The 20399-nt window shown below is 35.3% G+C and overlaps 1 protein-coding gene across 2 annotated transcripts in view; it reads left to right on the forward strand.

Moving 5' to 3' along the window:
* The window catches only part of Acvr1c (activin A receptor type 1C), a 72593-nt gene that overhangs the window by 43224 nt on the left and 8970 nt on the right, over positions 1–20399 (forward strand). Inside the window, exons 3-8 of one of the 2 annotated variants that reach the window (XM_046426922.2) lie at positions 5101–5262; positions 9635–9865; positions 12339–12506; positions 13452–13608; positions 15722–15846; positions 17754–17884. In XM_046426922.2, coding sequence (XP_046282878.1) covers positions 5101–5262; positions 9635–9865; positions 12339–12506; positions 13452–13608; positions 15722–15846; positions 17754–17884 — 974 coding nt within the window. Of the gene's footprint in view, positions 1–5022; positions 5263–9634; positions 9866–12338; positions 12507–13451; positions 13609–15721; positions 15847–17753; positions 17885–20399 lie in introns of both variants that reach the window. The other variant, XM_046426921.2, reaches the window with a different exon arrangement.

A 20399-nucleotide genomic window follows, 5' to 3' on the forward strand; every position in this document is an offset into this window, starting at 1 on the left:
GCCTGAGAAGTAAACAATGCTCCTGTGTCACAGGCTTGTATCACAGAAGGTTTATAAGGAAAGTGGATGGACAGACATTATCATGTCATTCAATTGATCATGGTGGTGTTTTCCAGGTGACAGAACAGGAACAGAACCTTCAGAAAGCATCTCTAGCAATATTGTCTTTTGGTTGATGTATTACCTGAGAATACTCCAAAGCCATGAACTGGAAAAAAAATATAAATGTTCCATTTGTAGCTGTAGAATTGGGTGAGAAGGCAACTAGTTGAAGCTCTGAATGTTCATAGTTGAAGATGTGATATTTACACATTCATGAACTGAAACTAGCAAAATCAATATTTTCACTTAGGAAAAACCTTTAATAAAAGGAGGAGAAGGAGTGGTTTTAGAGCTAAATTAGTGTATAGTGGGTTTTAGGAGTGTTTTGGGCCCTGTGAGTTTCTGTAACTACTTGCTACAGAAACTTTCAGGAGGGATTTCAACACAGTGCTCTATTGTGATGCCTCAGTTTTTACTCAGTAGAAAGTCATTCAAATATGATAGGGGAACATGTCTGTAAATTGAATATTGTACTAAAGAGATTTTCAAGCCAGTGAGAATCCAGTGTATTAATTATTTGAAGCAATTAATTAAGCAATACTTCCACTCAATTCTAAGCCTTCTCCTCATAATAACATATGCTAAGGAAATGTAAATTTATTAAGCTGAATGTCATTTAAGTCTCTTAGGCATCAGTACTTTTTCATATTTTTGATAAAAAAAGGATAAGAGGTCAGCAGGGAGGAAGTATGAGAATCCTGCCTACATCATCTCATCTTTCTCCTTTCATCTGGATGAGTTTGCCTCCCTGGAGCATGAAATAAGAAGTGGCAAGGAGGAATGAGAATGAGCTCCTGGGAGCAGCCCATGTACTGAACTAATTCTGAACTTCACGTGGGCAGAAGCCACTACCAGGGGCTTTCCCCACCACCACCTCCACCCACGGCTTTAGGGAAAGTTGCAAAATCCACAACAATCAATTTATTTTTTCCTTCCTACCTCCTTCTTACTCTCCCTCCCTCCTTCCTTCCTTGTTTCTTTCTTCCTGTTTTCTACTTTGCTAATTGTCAGCCTTCTGTGTCCATGAGTTCCACACACACAGATTTAATCAACCACAGATTGAAGATATTCAGGGAAAAAAAATTGCATCCTTACTGTACATGTCCAGATTCTTTCTTATTGCTATTCTCTAAGCAGCACAACTATTACAGAGCATTTGCACTGTATTAGGTACTATAAGTAATCTAGAGAGGAATTAAAGTATATGGGAGGTTGTGCATAGGTTTTATGCAAATACTATTTTTATGCAAATACTATCTATAGTATATAAAGGACTTGAGCATCCTTGGATTTTTAACCCCCTGCGGATACCAAGGGATGACTATATTTCCTTTACTTGTGATTTCTTGGTTCAACATATTCTGGGGGAGATATTTGAGAGCTAATTTCTCACATATCTAAGTTGATGCTTTTTCCCTCATTTCCCCATTTACTATGGAGTGAAGTAACTTGAATTAGCAATGCAGCACTCTCCATACTTCGCTTCAAGAATTCAAACTCTCTCATGGTGCTCTTATTCCATGGAAAACACATCTCAGTGGGCACAGGAAATCTCCCAAATTAGAACTGATCTAATAGAAAGAGTTCCATGATCAAAATTGTAGAAACTGCTAGAAAAATTAATATATCCATGAAAGGTAGCTATTATTAAAAGTATTTCTTGCTGCATGATTGTCCTCTTCTGCCATAATTCATTGGGTGTGGACTCTACTTTCTCTTCATTTCTCTTCTTTGGAGATTACAATCAACATTTGGTTTAAAGCATAGTTTTATAATGTTTGCTTTTAAAACTGCCAGGTGTTTGAGGGGTTCTTTCTGGATAGTGTTAATAGCCTTTTTATAGCAGATTAATCTTTATTTTTCTCCCTGACTAACTGATCAGTAAATTTGTTCACAAAAGTAGAAACAATGCCCATCTGTAAACATCCCTGAGAGCAGTGGGCATCACCAAAGCAGTGAACCTTCATGAAGATAATTCTATTCTGAGGATTGCTGATCTTTACCTCTTTATTAGTTGCTATAGTGATGATCTTAGCTCTGCTTAATAGCACTTTACTAAATTGAAGACAATCGATAAGCTTTTCCAGGCTAATATTTATATTGGTATTTTCTAATTACACATATCAAAATAAAATTGACCTATTTAAATGTGTACAATAGTGAAATTTCATTCTTAAAAACATGTCCCAATAGATGTTTTTAAAATAAAGCTAATGGCTGGGGTTGTAGCTCAGTGGCAGAGCACTTGCCTAGCATGTTTGAGGCACTGGGTTCTATCCTTAGCACCACATAAAAATAAACAGCAAACTTTAGAAGTTGCAAGAACCATGGTTAATGATTTGCAAAGCCGTGAGAGAACACTTTCAGCACCTACCAAAAAACTCTCAAGGCCAACTCTCCTCCTATGCATCTGTCCAACTTCTAATGCTTCCAGAGGAACACTGAAACCCCAGGAGGAGAGGTGGCAATCAAGTTCACTGAGTAGAAGAACCTGGATTATGTTGCTAAAGTTTACCTCACAGTTTTAAATCTTTGACTTACTGATAATATATACACTAACAATTTTTAGCATCATGATGAAAAGTCTATGAACATGTTTTTGAGGAATTTAAAACTTTCCCCCCTAGAATTATATATTTTCATATTTATAGGTTTTTTTTTGGGGGGGGGTGAGTGCTGGGGATTGAACTCAGGGGCACTTGGCTACTGAGCCACATCCCCAGCCCTATTTTAAATTTTGTTTAGAGATGGGGCCTCACTGAGTTGCTTAGTTTCTCAAGGTTGCTGAGGCTGGCTTTGAACTCATGATCCTCCTGCCTCAGCCTCCCAAGCCCCTGGGACTACAAGAATGTGCCACTGTGCCTGGCCATATTTATGTATTTTTTGGACACATTGTAAGTAAACTCCAAGTACTTAACGCAATAAGCTGTATAGCCTTGTCAATGAAAAAAAGGAAGTCTGAAAAACTGTGTAATCCTCAAGGCCCATGACCACAGTCATTTGTTTAGATTCTAAGGTACAGGGGTTATGCTGCTACTTTCCAGATATGGTCATGAGATTGACCCTCTCTGGCCTATAGAGAGTCAACTGAAGGTGGGGAGCAGTTCGGAGGGAGAAGGAGGCAGCCCACAATCTAGACATGCTTTTCTCTCCCAGAGACTGCATTCTCCTCCTGATGTTTGAGAACTTAAATATCCTCAATTTGATCCCATGTTCTATTGAATACATCTCATGGCTCATTAAAAACAAAAACCAATACCTCTCATGGTAGTATGTGGGGTTAGAAAAACTAATGCTGAGTCTGTCTTTAGTGAATAAAAAGGAAATGAAAGTGAGCCAGTTTCAAGTGTCAAAATAACTTTTGAAAAACACTGGAAATATCTGACATCATAGATTTTTTCATGGATCTTTTTCTAAATTGAAAAAAGATTTCAGTACGAGATGAAGTTTAAGTAGAAAATTGGCTATATGTTTTAAAATTAGCGTTGTAAATTTAAGTATATCCTTATGTTATTTGGTTTCAATGATCACATTCATTTTTCAAAAATATTTTTAGTTGTAGATGGACATAATAACTTTATGTATTTATTTTTATGTGGTTCTGAGGATCGAACTGGGTACTTCACACATGCTAAGCAAGTGTTCTACCACTGATCTACAACCCCAGCCCTCACATTCATTTTTCTAAAACAAAGTTTCATCCCTTCCTTATAAGGAACCATTCTGTCCTTTAAGAAAAATTTCTTGATCATCTACTATGTCAAGTCCTGTTGTAAACACTGGGCATGTGGTGGAACAATGCAGGCAAACTTCTTCCTTTCACAAAGCTTATATTGTTTACAGAAAATCAGATAATAAATAAACAAGTATGCAGCTCACCAGGTGGTGACCTGAGCCACAAAGTAAAGTAGGTCTAGAGAGTGAGTGGAGGAATAGGAAGAAGATGCTATTTCAGGAAGGATTCTCACCCAAGACACCAGTGCCTACCTTACTGGTTTTCTGTTGTTCATTCAAATAGTAACTACTCAGGGTGAAAGTTGGATCATATCTATTATTGCTCAAAACCCTGCAATAGCTTCTGCTTAAAATAGAATTCACAGCCCTTCTTTTAGCATATAAGGCCCCACATGAAGTTTCCCTGTCTTACCTCCCTGATCCCTTTCTTTCTTTCTCTCATTTACTGTACTCTAGGCACATATTATTCCTGAACACAGCACAAAGGCTCTCCATCTCAGGCCCATTACTCTAGCTTCTGGGTCTCTGCAACCCCTTTGGTCGCTGCTGCATTGTTTCGTTCACCTCCCCAGAGAAGCCTTCTATGACTACTCAGTCTAAAATGGCATCTTGACATCTTTGTCTCTTCCCTTCTTATTCATCTTCATTGCACTTATCCCTTCTTACCTTTGTGTTACATCTCTCTGTGCTTAGTTGTGTGTATGAGAAGAACATATGCACAGGAGAGCAGAGATTTGGCTCTTTACTCACCATTGTATCTGCAGCACCTGGAATAGTGGCAACACATTTGCAAGAGCTGGCTTATTATTTGTGGCATGCATGAATAAATGAATGTGCTCTAAGAATGGGCTGCTGAATAATAGGGAGGGAATGATAAACATAAAGGTGTCAAAGGCTTTGAAGTTTTAAACTTAAATGCTAATGGTTTTCCCTGGTCCCAATTCTGCCTCCCAGCATTACTGACAACTATTCCCTGCAGCAACCTAATCTTAACTCCCTTTCCAGGTCTTTGCTTGTATCAAAAAATCTTTGATAACAAACATAAGTGCATACTGTGTAGCTGCATAGCCTATGTATGAAATTTTGGTGTTTGCCTTTTCAGATTCTAAAGTATTTAAAATGGGTTGCCTCATTGTGGTATTCTCTCTCTCTCTTTTATTATTATTATTATTTTTTTAACTGCAGCATCACCAAATGCCCCAAGACTTGGACCCATGGAGCTGACCATTGTTATTACTATACCCATTTGCCTCCTGTCCATAGCTGCCATGCTGACAGTATGGGCATGCCAAGGGCGACCGTGCACGTACAGAAAGACAAAGAGACAGAACGTGGAGGAGCCACTCTCTGAGTGCAATCTGGTAAATGCTGGAAAAACCCTTAAAGATCTGATTTATGATGTGACTGCTTCTGGATCTGGCTCTGGTATGTGTCCATTGTCCATATTTTATAAGAAAACTCTTATTTAGAAATAAAAGATTTTTAAACAAAAAAATGCCCAAATATGAATTCCATCATCTAAAATGCTTGATGAGGTACATGATGAGCTCTGGTATAAAAGAGCTTTTGGCATTAAATGAAGAAAAAAATCTGTCCTGGCCCCAAAGCCTTCCCAATTGCCTTTTGTGCTTTATGTGTTCAGATTCTCATTTTCACGTTCTTTCAGAATTCATTTCTAAAGCAAGAAATCAATCTCTCTTCTCTCTTTTCTACCCTCTTCCCATATGGTGAATAATAATCACTACTGCTTTCCTGGTACTGTCTTATGGACACAGGAGAGTTATGGTTATCATATTTAAGGCAAAGGAGTCCTGGGAAAAAGAAGTTAGTTATGCACAGTAGTGTTCTTTGAGACTTCTGCTTATGGATAGGAAGGTCTTCAGAATCTGTAGGCACCCCCTGGAACGTGTGTGTGAAGTTAACAGGGAGCTCACCTGGAGTTAAATCAGCAGTATGTTCTGAAAGCATAGTAATGGGAGATTAAAGGGAGCGACACAGGATTCCTGTGCTGGCTTTTGATGCTTCAGGTTATATGACAACTCTTTTCCTCTTAAATGGACTCCAGAACCCCTGGTGAAACAATTTAAAGTGCTAGATGGTCTTATCGTGTAAATGAGTCTTTCTCATTGCACAAAGCATTTGAGGGTGATGTAGCAGATTTTCCCCATAGTAACAAACTCCCTAAAATCATAGGGCTTTTCCACCTTTCACGTTTAGTTTAAGAAATCCTGTCAGTATTCATCTTACAGAAATATGAGCAAGGGTGAACCCAGAAGAGCCAGATGACCGGAAGCCTCTACATCCCTTCTAACTTTGGGAGGATCATTAAGATTACTACCCCAGCAGATTTTAAGGAACTCACTGCCAATGGCCTTTTGGAGCATCTAGGCAGGTATAATTAATGGAAGCAGGTGACAACATCCATGTGAGCATCCATATTTAGCACAGAGGTGCCTTAGATTTATCGGAAAAAAAAAAGCATGATTATGGCATCCAGAGAGCAAGGATATTTTTACTGATTCTGGGAATAAGATTACCTGCCCACACCTGACCAAGGTCTAAATGTTTACATTATCACTGTACAAATTAAGTAGCATGTTTTCAAGGGAGGAAATTTTGAAAGAAAATCTTGAAAATGGAAAGTTTATTAAGCTGGAATCCGAATGAAATTATTGGATAGAAAGGCTGACATTCTTTCTTTAAAAGGAACACTCGTTAGAATTCTATATTCTTTCCTTCTGTCAATATTACATTTATTTTGAGGCCCACTATGTTCAGTTTTATGAAACTGGCAATATTTTAAGCAGAGCAGTCTGATTTGTGCCCAATGTCTCAAAACTTTAGCAATTTCTTAGTAAAATACAAATGATTAGATAGTCATCTATTTAATCTGCACTCAAACATTTCAGTTTATCTGAAGATGTTGGGTAGAAATTTCGTTTTGGAGCTACTCTTTAACCATGACTGAAATATTTTCTTTCAAATAAAAATAATATATAATTAAAAACTGGAGATTGGATATCTAGTTTAAGAAAGTAGTCATGAGCCAGGGCATAAAATTTAAAAAAAAAATCATTTTTTTTGTGGTGTCTTTAAATCTAGATCTCTATTTATTGACTTCCGGACTTTCTCCTTTTAGATACTTTAAGATATCTTGTGCAAATAAAGGAAGTGAATATACCCAAGCACAGATGATTTCTTTAAAAGCCAATTGAAGAAGTTTTAGGCATTTTTTAAAAAAATTTTTTAACCAAAGCCAGTTGCATATGTTTGGCAGTGACCACTGGCTAAAAGTAGTTGATAGTGTCTCTGCCTTTGATAATCAGAGACTGGGTCTACTCACTGCAAAACTTCTGCCATTAGAGGCCCCTGCTTCATAGGGAGATTCGGCAGTTCTGCTTCATCTCTGCTTTTCTTAATTGATCAGTGATTTTAAATGCAAGGCAGCTTCGTCAGCTGTTAAGAAACAAAAATTTGTGCATCTTGTCTCTGACCTGATAGACAAATTTTGAAGAGGTATATAATATCTTCAAGACAGAAAAATGTAGTGATGTTTTATTGAATCATCTTTGAGAGTAGATTATGTCTCAGGTGGATTCTAAGAAACTAGGTAGGTTGCTTCTTCTCTTTTGGTGTAACAATTCTGAAGGATGGTGACATAGGCAGGCATCAGCTTCTACAGTCTCTCCTAAGAAGATTAAAATGAATTTACAGTGAGAGCCTAGGTTCTTCAAGGGATATTTCTAGGTGCATAATAAGAGAACTGCTAAGATACATTTTAGTAGCTGTTTTGAAAGATAGGGAGTCAACTATAGTTTTTACTATCTCAAACTCATTGCCCTGCTGAACACCTTATATTATGTTGTCTTTGTCTCTGGTCTGCACCACGAATCATGTGTTTTATCAATCACAATATGAAAGCACTGGCTTATCAAATTCCCCATCCATTTGTTATTGTGGTGTTAGTGGTGATTCTGTGTGTGACAGTGAGGGGAAGCAGATATTGAGGTTAGGATTTCTCTCATAATTGTTACTTTCACTTTTAGTGGGTGTTCAAATAGTAAAACTGACTGCAACCTACAAAACCAGCCCTTAGCATTTGCTGCTAGATGTCTTTCCAAGGAGAAGGACTGCAGCCAGCCGTGTCCACTGGATGACAAGACAGCAGCATGGGCGGAGACCAGTGTTTAGTTCCAGGTCTGCCCCCTCAGCAACTGAGTCCTGGGCAGCTGTGTGATTACGGTTGGGCCCTTGTTTTCTCATCTCCAAATAATAAGTTTGAACCAGATAATTTCAAAACAACTTTCTGACTTTGGGGCTTTGTGACTAATTGTTGAGACTCATGACAGTGAATTTCTTGTTTTGTGCCTAGTTATCCCCACAGTGAGTGGTTCTCATGAAGATGAGAACATCTGAATACAGAGAGGTTAATTTTTGGAGCAGGGGCTGAAGTCCCCCAGGAGCTGCACGGTTCTTGTACCTCAGAGATCCAAGGAAAGTGATAATGACTAAACTGACTCTCCAGACGGCATTCATCTTCTAGCCTTTTAAACTATCTCTCCCATGATTATAAAAGTAATAAATATCCATTGTAGAAATTATTAAAATGTAAAAAATAAGAAAGAAGACTATCACAATTCAATCTGATTCCATCAAATATAAACAACAATCTTAGCATCTAGCATATTTCCTTTTCAGTCGCCCTTCCATGCATATTTTTTAAAAGCTAGATACATGCATTTATATGGACACAATTTAATATGTTGTTTTCATTTAACAGTGTAGCAAAAGTAGCTTCCCATATCATTAGGAATACCTCTTAATAAGCAGCATCAGTATTATGGGTTCTAAGAAATCCATGCTAAGATGAATATAATAATGGCTAGCCATTATTGAGCATGTAATATGCCAAATACTGTTCTAGGTCTTAACATTCTTAAAAATTCTTATATTAGCCCCATCAAATAGATAATATTGTTATGTGCCATTTTTTTAGAGAAAGAAGCTGAAGTTCCCAGAGGCTCAATAACTTGCCCAGCCCATGGTAGCCAGGTATTGCAGTTAAAGTTTGAATCCAGGTCTTTCTGATCTGTGCTTATACTGCCTGCATTATATTTCACAATTTTTTTTCTATTACCTGATATTTTTCCTTATTGTTTCCTAGAAATAATAAAATGTATTCAACATTTTAATGCATGTTGAATTAAACTCTAAGATAAAATTGTAGAGGTGGAGTTATTGGTTCAAAGAATATAACTATGATACACACAGTCAGAATATATTTTCTTGAAAATTTTGTATTCCATAGAAAATATATTTTTAGTGTAACATCATTATCTCACTTGACTATCTCAATTTATTTACTAATTTTAGTTTGGTTTGAAAAAATTCATAAAGAATTATTTTGTTTGCCCAGTTGTGCCAGGAATCATGTATTTTATTTTAGATGTAACAAAATATTTTTTTCCCTTTGGGTAATAAGTAACCTGACTGGCTTTGATGGACAATTCAGGGAGATTTGCAGCAATTCTTGGAAATCATATTATTTGCAGCATCAAGCTATGTTCAAAACTATATTTGTAAATGGAAGAGAGATTCATATGTATAATTTAGAGTACATTTTTGAGCTTGCCTTGACAAGTTTGATATAATGGTGCTTATTTCTTCAAAATTTGTAAAATTATTAAAGTGCTGAAATATTTGCTTTTTGTGTGAAAATGGTGGTCACCAGGCAGTTCTTTTTTGATATTTGTTTTTAATGATGGATTCCACCTTTTTTTTTTTTTTTTTTGGTTAGGTTTGCCTCTTTTGGTTCAAAGAACAATAGCAAGGACCATTGTACTTCAGGAAATAGTAGGAAAAGGAAGATTTGGAGAGGTGTGGCATGGACGATGGTGTGGGGAAGATGTGGCTGTGAAAATATTCTCCTCCAGAGATGAAAGATCTTGGTTTCGTGAGGCGGAAATTTATCAGACAGTTATGCTACGGCACGAAAACATCCTTGGTTTTATTGCTGCAGACAACAAAGGTATTTTCAATCTAATTGGGTTTAGCAAGTAAAAATATTAAATCTACTATCAGGTGGGAATAAATAATCTTTCTGTTTAAATGAAATATAGGTGAAAGTCTGGTTTATTTATTTAGGAAAATAAATCTTTCTTCTTTTTTATAAATAAATGTATATAACCATACAATATAGTAGGACAAAGGAGTGATATGCAATCGTGATGCTGCAATAGCCAGGTCAATGTTGCAAATATTTGTTGTCTGATGTTGGGGAGGAACTAACCATCCACAGCAGAAACCTCAACTGGAGCCCAGTCCTGGGGATCCCTGCCTTGCTAAGTTTCATTTCTTTTGTGTTTGCTAGCTTATGGAGGTATCTCAGAAGGTGTGAGCATTTAGGTATATAGAGCAAAGGAATATCTTTAGGAGTTATGAATAACAGTTATTTATCAACCAGGATGGAAATATTTCAATAACAGGTCTAGACATACCAGTGAATGCTAGCTGAATATTTACCTTTGCTAGGACTGTATTCTTCTGTATAAAAGACTTTGTCTTCAGGACTCAAGTTTTCAGTGAACAGTACCTGTAGGTTTGTGTTAGAATGGAGGCAAGCAAGACACGTTTAGTGAAATCTGGTAGTACTATATTGAGCATGATTTATATCTTGAAGTTTAACATTTACAAATGACAGTTTTTATTTTTTGAATTCACCCGAACAAAATATAGCATCAGTTTTCTAATATTTAAAAACAGTACTTTAAAATATTGCATATATGTGTGATTAATCAGTGGCAGGGTATAAAGTTTATGGATTACCTAGCCTGTCTTTCTTCTTTCTGCAAAGCTCTGACTCATTTAACTATTCAACAAGGGAAAATGGGAAACACAACTGAGCAAAACTTGATTCAGTTCATGTTTAAGTTATAACTCTAATGAGTAGTACTCATGAAGGCTTTTGACTCACAGTTATAATCACATAAAAAAAGGGTTAAAACAAATTATCTCTGGATGTCAGGCATCCACCATTGCCTGTGAACATTAAAAACCTATGATTATTTTGACCTAATATAAACCTGATCATGAAAGTATTCTTTTAATTACATATCAAAAGAGAGGCTTAGCATTTATTGTGTATTTTGGCTAAAATTAGTTTGCAGATGATTTGTCTTCTGATTTGCTAGGGAGAGACAGAAAAGCCAAGATGAGATTAAAAAAAAGTTCTTTTCAAGTTCTTAACTACATATACTTTGAAATTATATCCAGGTTTTTTAAAATGAAACATTTCTTGTTCATCTATTAAGAACACTTTTCTCTCACTTGAGTTGAACTGTTGGTTAGATGAATTAGAGTGGTATCCGTTCAGTAGTGACTGTAGTTATATGGTTCATTTTGAATTTTAATCATGATGTTTACTGGATTATGAAATAATATGCACAAGAGAGATCATCCTTATTTTCTTATTTATCTGGTCTGTCATACCTTTCTTGTTAATCACTTTGTACCCAATACCTAATATCACTTTAATCTTTATAAATTCCTTTAGCTTTGCTACATTTTACAGTTTCATTCACTTTTTAGTCAAGTGTCTGGCAAAGTCATTGAGGTAAGAAGGAGAGTGTGAGTAAGGGTGATTTTGTATGTGGCCAGTTCATTAGTGAGCTTTATCATGTAACATTGAATTTTTGTGTTCTTAGGAAATTTATTACTATCTGGGCTTGAAAATGAAATATTTTGGGAAAAAAAGCAGCTTCTGTATGTAAAGCACCAAGCAAGAGAGGTTCTTAGCAAGTGTTCATTATAGATTCCTGAGTGTCAGAACTGGTCAGGATTGCCTAAGTTATTACAGACACTATTTAAAAAGTAAAGCTAATTCAAGGAACTCTAATACTTAAGGAAACGTTAGGTTAGTTTCTCATATGCTATAAGTCTTTTTAAAATAACCAGTACTAGCTTTTGCTTAAATGAAGTCAATTATTTTAAAATGCCTTGAAATTGCATTTACATAGGCTTTTGGGGAAAGCCATCAACTTCATATTTTGAAAGGTAAATAACATGGACAGTCTTAAAATGTTAGAGCTTTTATGATAGCAGTAATACTTTGTGTAAATTTGTTGTAATTCTGATCTTTATTGTTACAATATTTCTTAAAAGCTCTGAGTAACTTATAAACACAACACAGAGCCTAAATGTTCCTCTCAATGGTCTCTGCTGTGATGTGGTTATTGTTGCCTGCAGGTTTTGATCAGAGGGAATAATAAAGGAGTTGTTCAGTTGTTAGATTCACTGTGTCACAACTTCCTGTTTCTATGGTGGGTCTGATATCAGCATCTTCAGTAATTTATTGAGAAACTTTAGTAACTTGGACTACGAGCAGCCCTACTGAAAGGAATTAGCTTTGCTTTGTTAACAATTTTAAATACTGACATTTGGTAGAGGGTTTTGTCTTCTTTCTTGATATATATTTACAGCAACAAATTGTGTCTTCTTGTTAGATAATGGAACGTGGACTCAACTTTGGCTTGTATCTGAGTATCATGAACAGGGCTCCTTATATGACTATTTGAATAGAAACATAGTAACAGTGGCTGGAATGATCAAGCTGGCCCTTTCAATAGCTAGTGGTCTGGCCCACCTTCATATGGAGATTGTTGGTACACAAGGTATGTATTTCCTTTCAAATTTTTTTCTGTCCTTGAATATGAGGATAGACAGCTAAGTTGTATGTTGTATTTTAGTATTTAGTTTAGAAAGTCATTCATCTAAACAGGCAATGTTCTCAAATTTGGACTCATGATCTCTTCATGCTCTTAAAATTATTGAAAACCCCCAAATTTTTTGTATTTAAGTTATATGTATTAATATTATCATAATAAAAATTAAAAATGAGAAATTCAAACATTTATTTGCTCAAAGTAGCAGTTATTAATCAATTAAATGTTGACATAAATAACAGTTTTTAAATGTTACATCATTTTTTCTAATGCAAAAAACTAGTGAAAATAATGGTTTTACATATTTGCAAATCTCCTCAATGTCTAGATTTTTATAGCTGTTCTTTGTTAAAGTCTGTCCTCATGTGTTATTTTGTCAGAGTGAAGAGATATGTAGTTAGAAAAGAGTCTCAAGTACCTCCAGGGATCTTTGGGTTACCTTTGGGAACAGTTGGTATAGAATAAAGCTTAAATTTGTTTTTTAAGAAAATATTTTCCATGTTCTTATGTTCACACAGTAATAGTAATTCTTCCCCAATTTTTTCAAAAAATATTAGTGCCTACAATGTCACTTAGTGTTCTAAGTAATGAAGCCTGGTGATGAACATGACAAAGCCACTGCCCTCATTCAGCTCACAGTTCAGGTGAGAACTGTCTGAGAGAGACAGACGCTAAGCATACACATAAACAGACAGGATAATTCAGGTACTAAGATCTAGGAAGGAAGCAAAATGGGGTGCTCTGATGAAGAAGAACTTGGAGTGCAGAATGGGTGGCCAAGGAAGACCTATCTGAGGAGGCAATATTTGAGTTAAGTCTTCAAAATAATTCTTCTTGGAGGGACTCAGTTTTCAGTAAAGAAAAAAATGAATATGCTTTTCTTATGCTTCCTAGGTAAACCTGCTATTGCGCATCGAGATATAAAATCAAAGAATATCTTAGTGAAAAAAAGTGAGACTTGTGCCATAGCAGACTTAGGGTTGGCTGTGAAGCATGATTCAATACTGAACACTTTAGACATACCCCAGAATCCAAAAGTGGGAACCAAGAGGTAAGATGATTTCCAAAGCATACTAAGACTTATGATTGATCAAAACAAAACAAAACAAAACAAACAAACAAACAAAAAACCAAACCTGAAAGCCTACAAAAAACCTGAAAACTTAAAATACATGTATAGAAGGCACAAAAACTGCTGGGGAAACATTAGGCCCAAGAAAGTAAGCTGAGTCATTGAGAAGTCAGAGAAAACACAAGTTGGCTTTTTTGGCTATATCGACAATAGCCATTTGGGTGCAGTCAGCCAGTGAAGAGAAATGGTGAAAGACATACAGGTATATTATTTTTCATGTTTCACCTTCCAAGGATGTGTTTTCCTACAGATAAGAAAACAGTGCCCCTTAACAACGTGCAAGGTCCCTCCAAAGCTTTATCCTTCATAAATAAACCAAAATTCAAGGCTAGTTCTACCTGTTCAGGTTCTAAAAAGCAGATAGAAAATCAATATATTGAAACATAGGTAGGAACTCTATATAGTGCATAATTTTATGTGCTATTTTATTCCCTTAATATTTAAAGATACTATGTAACAATTTATGTATTGCCTATAGGGTACTTACCCTTAATTCTCCCAAAGTGATGTGTGTTAAGATAATAAGCTTGGAAAAACTTCCCACTTTTAAGGGACAGAGTCCCTGAAATTAAGAACAAACATTTTGTAAATGTGTGAAATACCTCCTATGGATTAGGACAGGCTCAAGAGTAATGGGATTTCCGGTGGTTTTCTTGCTATGGCCAGCAGGTGGCTATGTGGCCAGACTACTTCCATTTCCTTTATGAGTATCAGGCCTTATGCTACTTTGACATAATTTCAGGGTTCTTGAACTTGAAAACAGCAACAATCAAGATATATTCCTGGAGTTGTTCAAGGCCCTTCAGAGTTGAGGATTCCTAAACTGGTATAACTGGCCTCTTAGCCATATTTGAGATTTCAGGGTGGCACCTGTGAGTCCTTCCCTTGGTTTCCTGGGATGCTTTAATAAGGTTGCGGGAACACTTCAGTGCACTTTATTCAGAGCAGCCCTAAGGGACCTCTTTTCTTTTCCCCATAAAAAGAAAGCCTTAACTTTCTCATTAGACTGCCCTCACAATAGGGACCTAAGGAGAAGCTTGGATGGTGGATTCCTTCAGGGGAATCTAACTTTTTTTTTTTTAATTTCCTTTGCAATTTGGCTTATTAGTGGGAATTTCTTTCTTTTCTTTTCTTCTACTCCTCTAGTACTATTACTACTACTACTACTTCTTCTTCTTCTTCTCCTTCTCCTTCTCCTTCTTAATGCAAGTCTAGAGAATGTTAACAAACTTCACTGCACTTTTCTTTTTTTTTGATTGTTGGTTGTTCAAAACATTACATAGTTCTTGATATATCATCTTTCACACTTTGCTTCAAGTGGGTTATGAACTCCCATTTTTAGCCCATATACAGATTGCAGAATCACATCAATTACACATCCATTGATTTACATATTGCCATACTAGTGACTGTCATGTTCTGCTACCTTTCCTATCCTCTACTTTAAAAGAGCTAGGAGGTGTTGTATCCTGACTTCAATGTTCTGGGAAATCTCCAAAATGTCCCTAAGACAACCAGACTTAGGTCCCATGGACTAGTGATTGCTTCCATTCAGTCCTGTTTATAGAAGGCTACAGTTTTCTGGGCACAATATAGTGAAATTGTTCATTCAGAGAGGTGTCTGTGGCATGCTGCTTGGCTCTGTATGGAAGGCTTGGGCTCAGAGTGATGGTAAAACACTCTCTGCCCTCTGAGAGCTGCCCGAGGCAGCAAGCCATTGGTGGAGACTGAGCCCTATCTCTCTTGCTCACAGAATTTCCCTGAAACTTGTATTTTCCAGGTACTAGATACCTGGCACAGTTGCAATAAGACCAAATTAAATGACCTCCAGTTCTATTCAAAGTGTTTTTTAATTGTTGGCTAAGCTAATAACTGTATTATTTACATTTATCCTATGTAGTACCTCAGATCTACCTTTAACATTGATGTAAGCTATCTTAATTTATATTGTGTATCAGGGTTTATTAAAACTGTGTTTTATTGGACCGCTACAAAGTCATACACAAAATTTGAAATGTGTATGTTTTTTAAGGTATATGGCTCCAGAAATGCTTGATGATACAATGAATGTGAGTATCTTCGAGTCCTTCAAAAGAGCTGACATCTACTCGGTTGGTCTAGTTTACTGGGAAATAGCCCGAAGGTGTTCAGTTGGAGGTAAGATATCGATAATATTCTCTATGTTTGCCAATCCCCAATACTCTGAGTATAAGGTGTGACTTCCTAAGCACTATATTGAGTCATTTCTAAATAATTAAGAGAATAACATCTGGTGATTCCTTTCCAGTAAGAAAAATGAAGCACGTTGAATATAATACTTTACATTGTAAGTCCTTCTTACGATGAAAACAGTTCTGATAACTCTGATTTCTATAATGATTTCTATAATGATGCTTTGCAAGACAGTTGAAAGTTATATAGTTTTGTGTGTAGTGAGTTGCTATCTTTACTTTATGTATCAAGGAGGTTAAATGACTTGACATTAGACTTTTCTTGTTCTCTGTTTCCTCTGATACAAAGAATGTAGCAAGGTGAAGATAAAGGTGGGAGGTAGAGAAAGACAAACTTCCTGCCTCTACTGTTCTCAAGAGTTTAGAAATTAATAATGAGAGGAAGAAATTGTGTGTATGAAGCCCTACAAGTGCAGTCTGATGGAATTATTTTATCAGTGGAGAAAAATTAAATGCTTATAGCAATGGTTTAGAGTTTTCACTTTCATGTGAGACAGACATAGCATAAGCCTTGGTTTAGCAACTCCCTGAATGTCAGACTAGCAAGTTTGTTAGTCTCACTTTCCTCATCTATAAAATGAGAAGAATGAAAGTGACCCTTGGGCTTTGAGGACTTAATGAACTGATTCATGTGCAAGCTTCTTGTATGTAACCTAGTTATAGTAAAATTTCAATAAAAACTGTCATTATTAAACTACATTCATTTTTTTGCATGTTGTGTTGATGTCATTTTGTATTATATCAATCTCATTTTTAAAATAAGATTTATGAAAATCTTCTAAGGTTAAAATTATATTTAAATGAGAAAACACACTTTTTTTATTCATAGATGAGATAGTAAAATATTCAGGAGTATGAAACTATTTATAGAAAGAGTAGAATTACAGTGGTGCAGAACATAAAAACCTAATTTGAATTAAAAAATTCCACATCTGTTGCTTGCTATCCCTGTGTGTTCTTGAACAAACCCACAATACCTTGCCACAGTTTCTTCTTCTGTAGACTAGCAGTGATACAGTATGCTTTTTAGTTAGTAGTTTTGAGGGATACATTAAAATATATAAAGTGGTTAAGACAATGCTTGGTACATATCAAGATATCTTGGATATTCATTATTTTTATGAAATTTTCATATTTTTGAGATTTGATTTTATGGTTTTGTCATTAAATATTTTAAATAATAGAACTATAGTTAATTTAAGACTTTATGAGAGTAATATTCTGATAATTAAGGTCACCTTTGTCTTTGGATTTGAGACTTGTAAACATCATCCTTCATGTGGACATATCCATATTCAACTTCTTCTGGTTGCTTCTCCAGAACATTCTTAGATATAGTAGTTTAAAATATAAATGTGAGGGGTTCACCTTTAAAAGATTGTCTAAAAATTTTTAAAGAAAGAAAACTTTCTTTGAAAAAAAATCATTTGATAGAAAAATATACTTTATTCACAGAGCAATAAGATGTGTTATAAAATTTCATGATTAGGATAAATAATGTATTATTTTTGAATTGCATAATGACATTTTATAGAAATAAAAAACAATATAATTATTACATAATATTTTATGTATGACATATAGCATTTAATTACATAAATTTTTATGTTTTCATAATATAAAATTCTGTAACTTCACATAGCTATTCAACTGAGTACTTTAAACTTAATCCTTGGTTTAATCATGCTATATTATTCTACATTATTTTAATAAATCTGACTTTCCAGCTTCCGAGGGTGTTACTTATGCCTATAAGACCTAAATGATATTAATGTTAAATAAATACTTTTATTGATTATTTAAAGGGAAATTTATTATAAAAATTTCTTGTAGGAATTGTTGAGGAGTACCAGTTGCCTTATTATGACATGGTGCCTTCAGATCCCTCGATAGAGGAAATGAGGAAGGTTGTTTGTGACCAGAAGTTCCGGCCAAGTATCCCAAACCAGTGGCAAAGCTGTGAAGTAAGGCTATGTTGCTGTTTTTTTTTTTTTTTTTGTGTGTGTGTGTGTGTGTTAGTGCTGGAGATCAAACCCCAGCTATGTTCTCAAGAATCATCTTTCTAGTATTTTTCTTTTCTGGAAAGTATTAGAGAATTTTTAGAGACCATATCGTTTTTCTTTCTTAACACAGGCATCTAGTTCATTTCATATATGTAGGTACATATCTTTTTATATCTCAGAGGATTTTCATGTGTCCATGACAAACAAATCCCGAAGTCCTGGGGCTTTATACTACAAGGCTTCATGTCTTGGTCCACACACATCTGTCTATAACACCTGTTGTCACTAAGGTGGCTGTGTAGTCCTGGTGATTGATCCTTGTATGCTGCCATCTCAGTGCATACTTTCCAGGTCTCTAGGTCAGTAGCAAAAAAGATGGATGAGCACACACTGGCTCTTTAATGCTTTGGCACCTATAATTTCCACCTGTTGATGATACAAGAACAAGTCCCATGGTCCCACCTAAGCAAGAAGGTTAGGAACTGAGGGGAACGTGGGCAAATTCAATTGGTCCTCAATGTCTTTAGCACATAGAAAACTACAGTTCTCATCATTCATCTTTATGATTGATAAATTATTTCTAATACCTATGCTGCTGAAGTTTGAATTTACAGTAATCTTCCTCATGGGAAAACATCCTTATGGATGAGGCCATTGTTATTTATCCTGTCACTCCAAGCATCCCAATATTGGAACCTTACAAAGCAGATACAATAAATGGTGATTGCAGTGCTTTCTCTGACTTAACAGGAAGATAAAGATGTTTCCAGCTTCTACAGGGAAAAAGAAGGGAAGGTGGAAAAACTATAAGCCATCTAAATAGTTCCAAAGCTATTCTAAGGCTCTGATCTCCCCTATTCCATTTGCTGCTATTTGTACCACATTTAAGTATAACGACCAAGGTCCTTTTTGGCTGACATATTTTAGCTTGTCTTTGTTATAGAGATTGCTTTACGCAGTTGCATTTTTGCCTCATGTTTTTTTTTTTTCTTTTTCATGTACCTCCACTCTTTTTAACTAAGATAAGTCTTGGTATTTTTATGTTTTGTGTAGTTTTCTTACCTACATACTTAAATATTTTATTTGCTCTTGTAGTTGGACATTTATTTATGTATTTTTGTATGGTGCTGAGGATTGAACCCAGTGCCTTGCATGTGCTAGGTGAGCACTCTACCACTGAGCCACAACCCCAGATCCTCTACTTACTTATTTGATAAACATTTTTTCTAATTGAAATTAAATAAAACATTGTCCAATATGAATAATCTCTTACATATTAAAGACTACAAATCTGTATTGTTGGAAATCTCATGATTAAATGAAAATTAGTGAATACCAAGTTTGAAGACTCAAACATTTCCAATACTTTGAAGATGTTTTTGCCCTGCTGAGGGGTTGCTATTGTAATTATTTCTTTTTTTTTTAAGAGAGAGAGAGAGAGAGAGAGAGAGAGAGAGAGAATTTTTTAATATTTATTTTTTAGTTCTCGGCGGACACAACATCTTTGTTTGTATGTGGTGCTGAGGATCGAACCTGGGCCGCACGCATGCCAGGCGAGCGCGCTACCACTTGAGCCACATCCACAGCCCTGTAATTATTTCTTTATCATTGGTTTTCTTTTCTTTACAATTTGTCACATATATATTTATGTATACACATATATCCTAAAAGTCATATTATTTGTTTTATATATTGATAAAATATGATTAAAACTTACAGTAAGTATTCTTTTCAAAAAATTTCAGTATTATGTGTGTATGTATATATATGTATATATATTATATATAATAAAATCTGATCATTTTCATTGCTGTGTAACATTCCATTGTATGAAATGAACAGAATTTTTTATTCATGTACTATTGATTATATTGCACATGTAATTCATATTTAGTTTTAAACAAATGATGCTGCAATACATAGTGAGGAAAAGTTTTTGGGGGAGTACAAAACTAGTTGTTCTTTTGAGGTGTCCATATAGACCGTCAAAGCTCCAAATAATGGGAATTCTGAGACCAGTTTTTCTGCTTTTTCTTTTTTATTGCAATTTTTGGGATCTCTAGTATACCATCACTTGAAAGTGAAGACAGTGGGTATTCTTGTTTGCTTCTTAAAACTTTTTGTTTTTCACCCTTGACTATGATACCTACGATATTGCTTTTTGTTAAAAATAAGGTTTAATAAAAGCTGACATTGGTTTCACTGTTCCCTGTCTGTGAGGTAATGATATGGCACTTCTGCTTTTGTCTTTTGTAATGGTGCTTTTTGTTGTGGATGTCATGGTTTTTGTTTGTTTTGTATTGTTTTGTTGCAGTACTAAGGATTGAACTCAAGGTCTTGTGCATGTTGGGCAAGTGCCAATCATGTATTATTGAAATGGATTCAACATAGTTATTTTATATGTGATCAAATTTGAATATCAGTTCTACATGCAAATTTTATGTTAATTCTGTGTCTCAGATATTGATTTTTTAAC

Source organism: Marmota monax, unplaced genomic scaffold (assembly GCF_021218885.2).
Source record: "Marmota monax isolate L192 unplaced genomic scaffold, Marmota_monax_Labrador192_F-V1.1 WCK01_AAM20220418_F8-fsc00048, whole genome shotgun sequence".
Lineage (NCBI taxonomy): Eukaryota > Metazoa > Chordata > Mammalia > Rodentia > Sciuridae > Marmota > Marmota monax.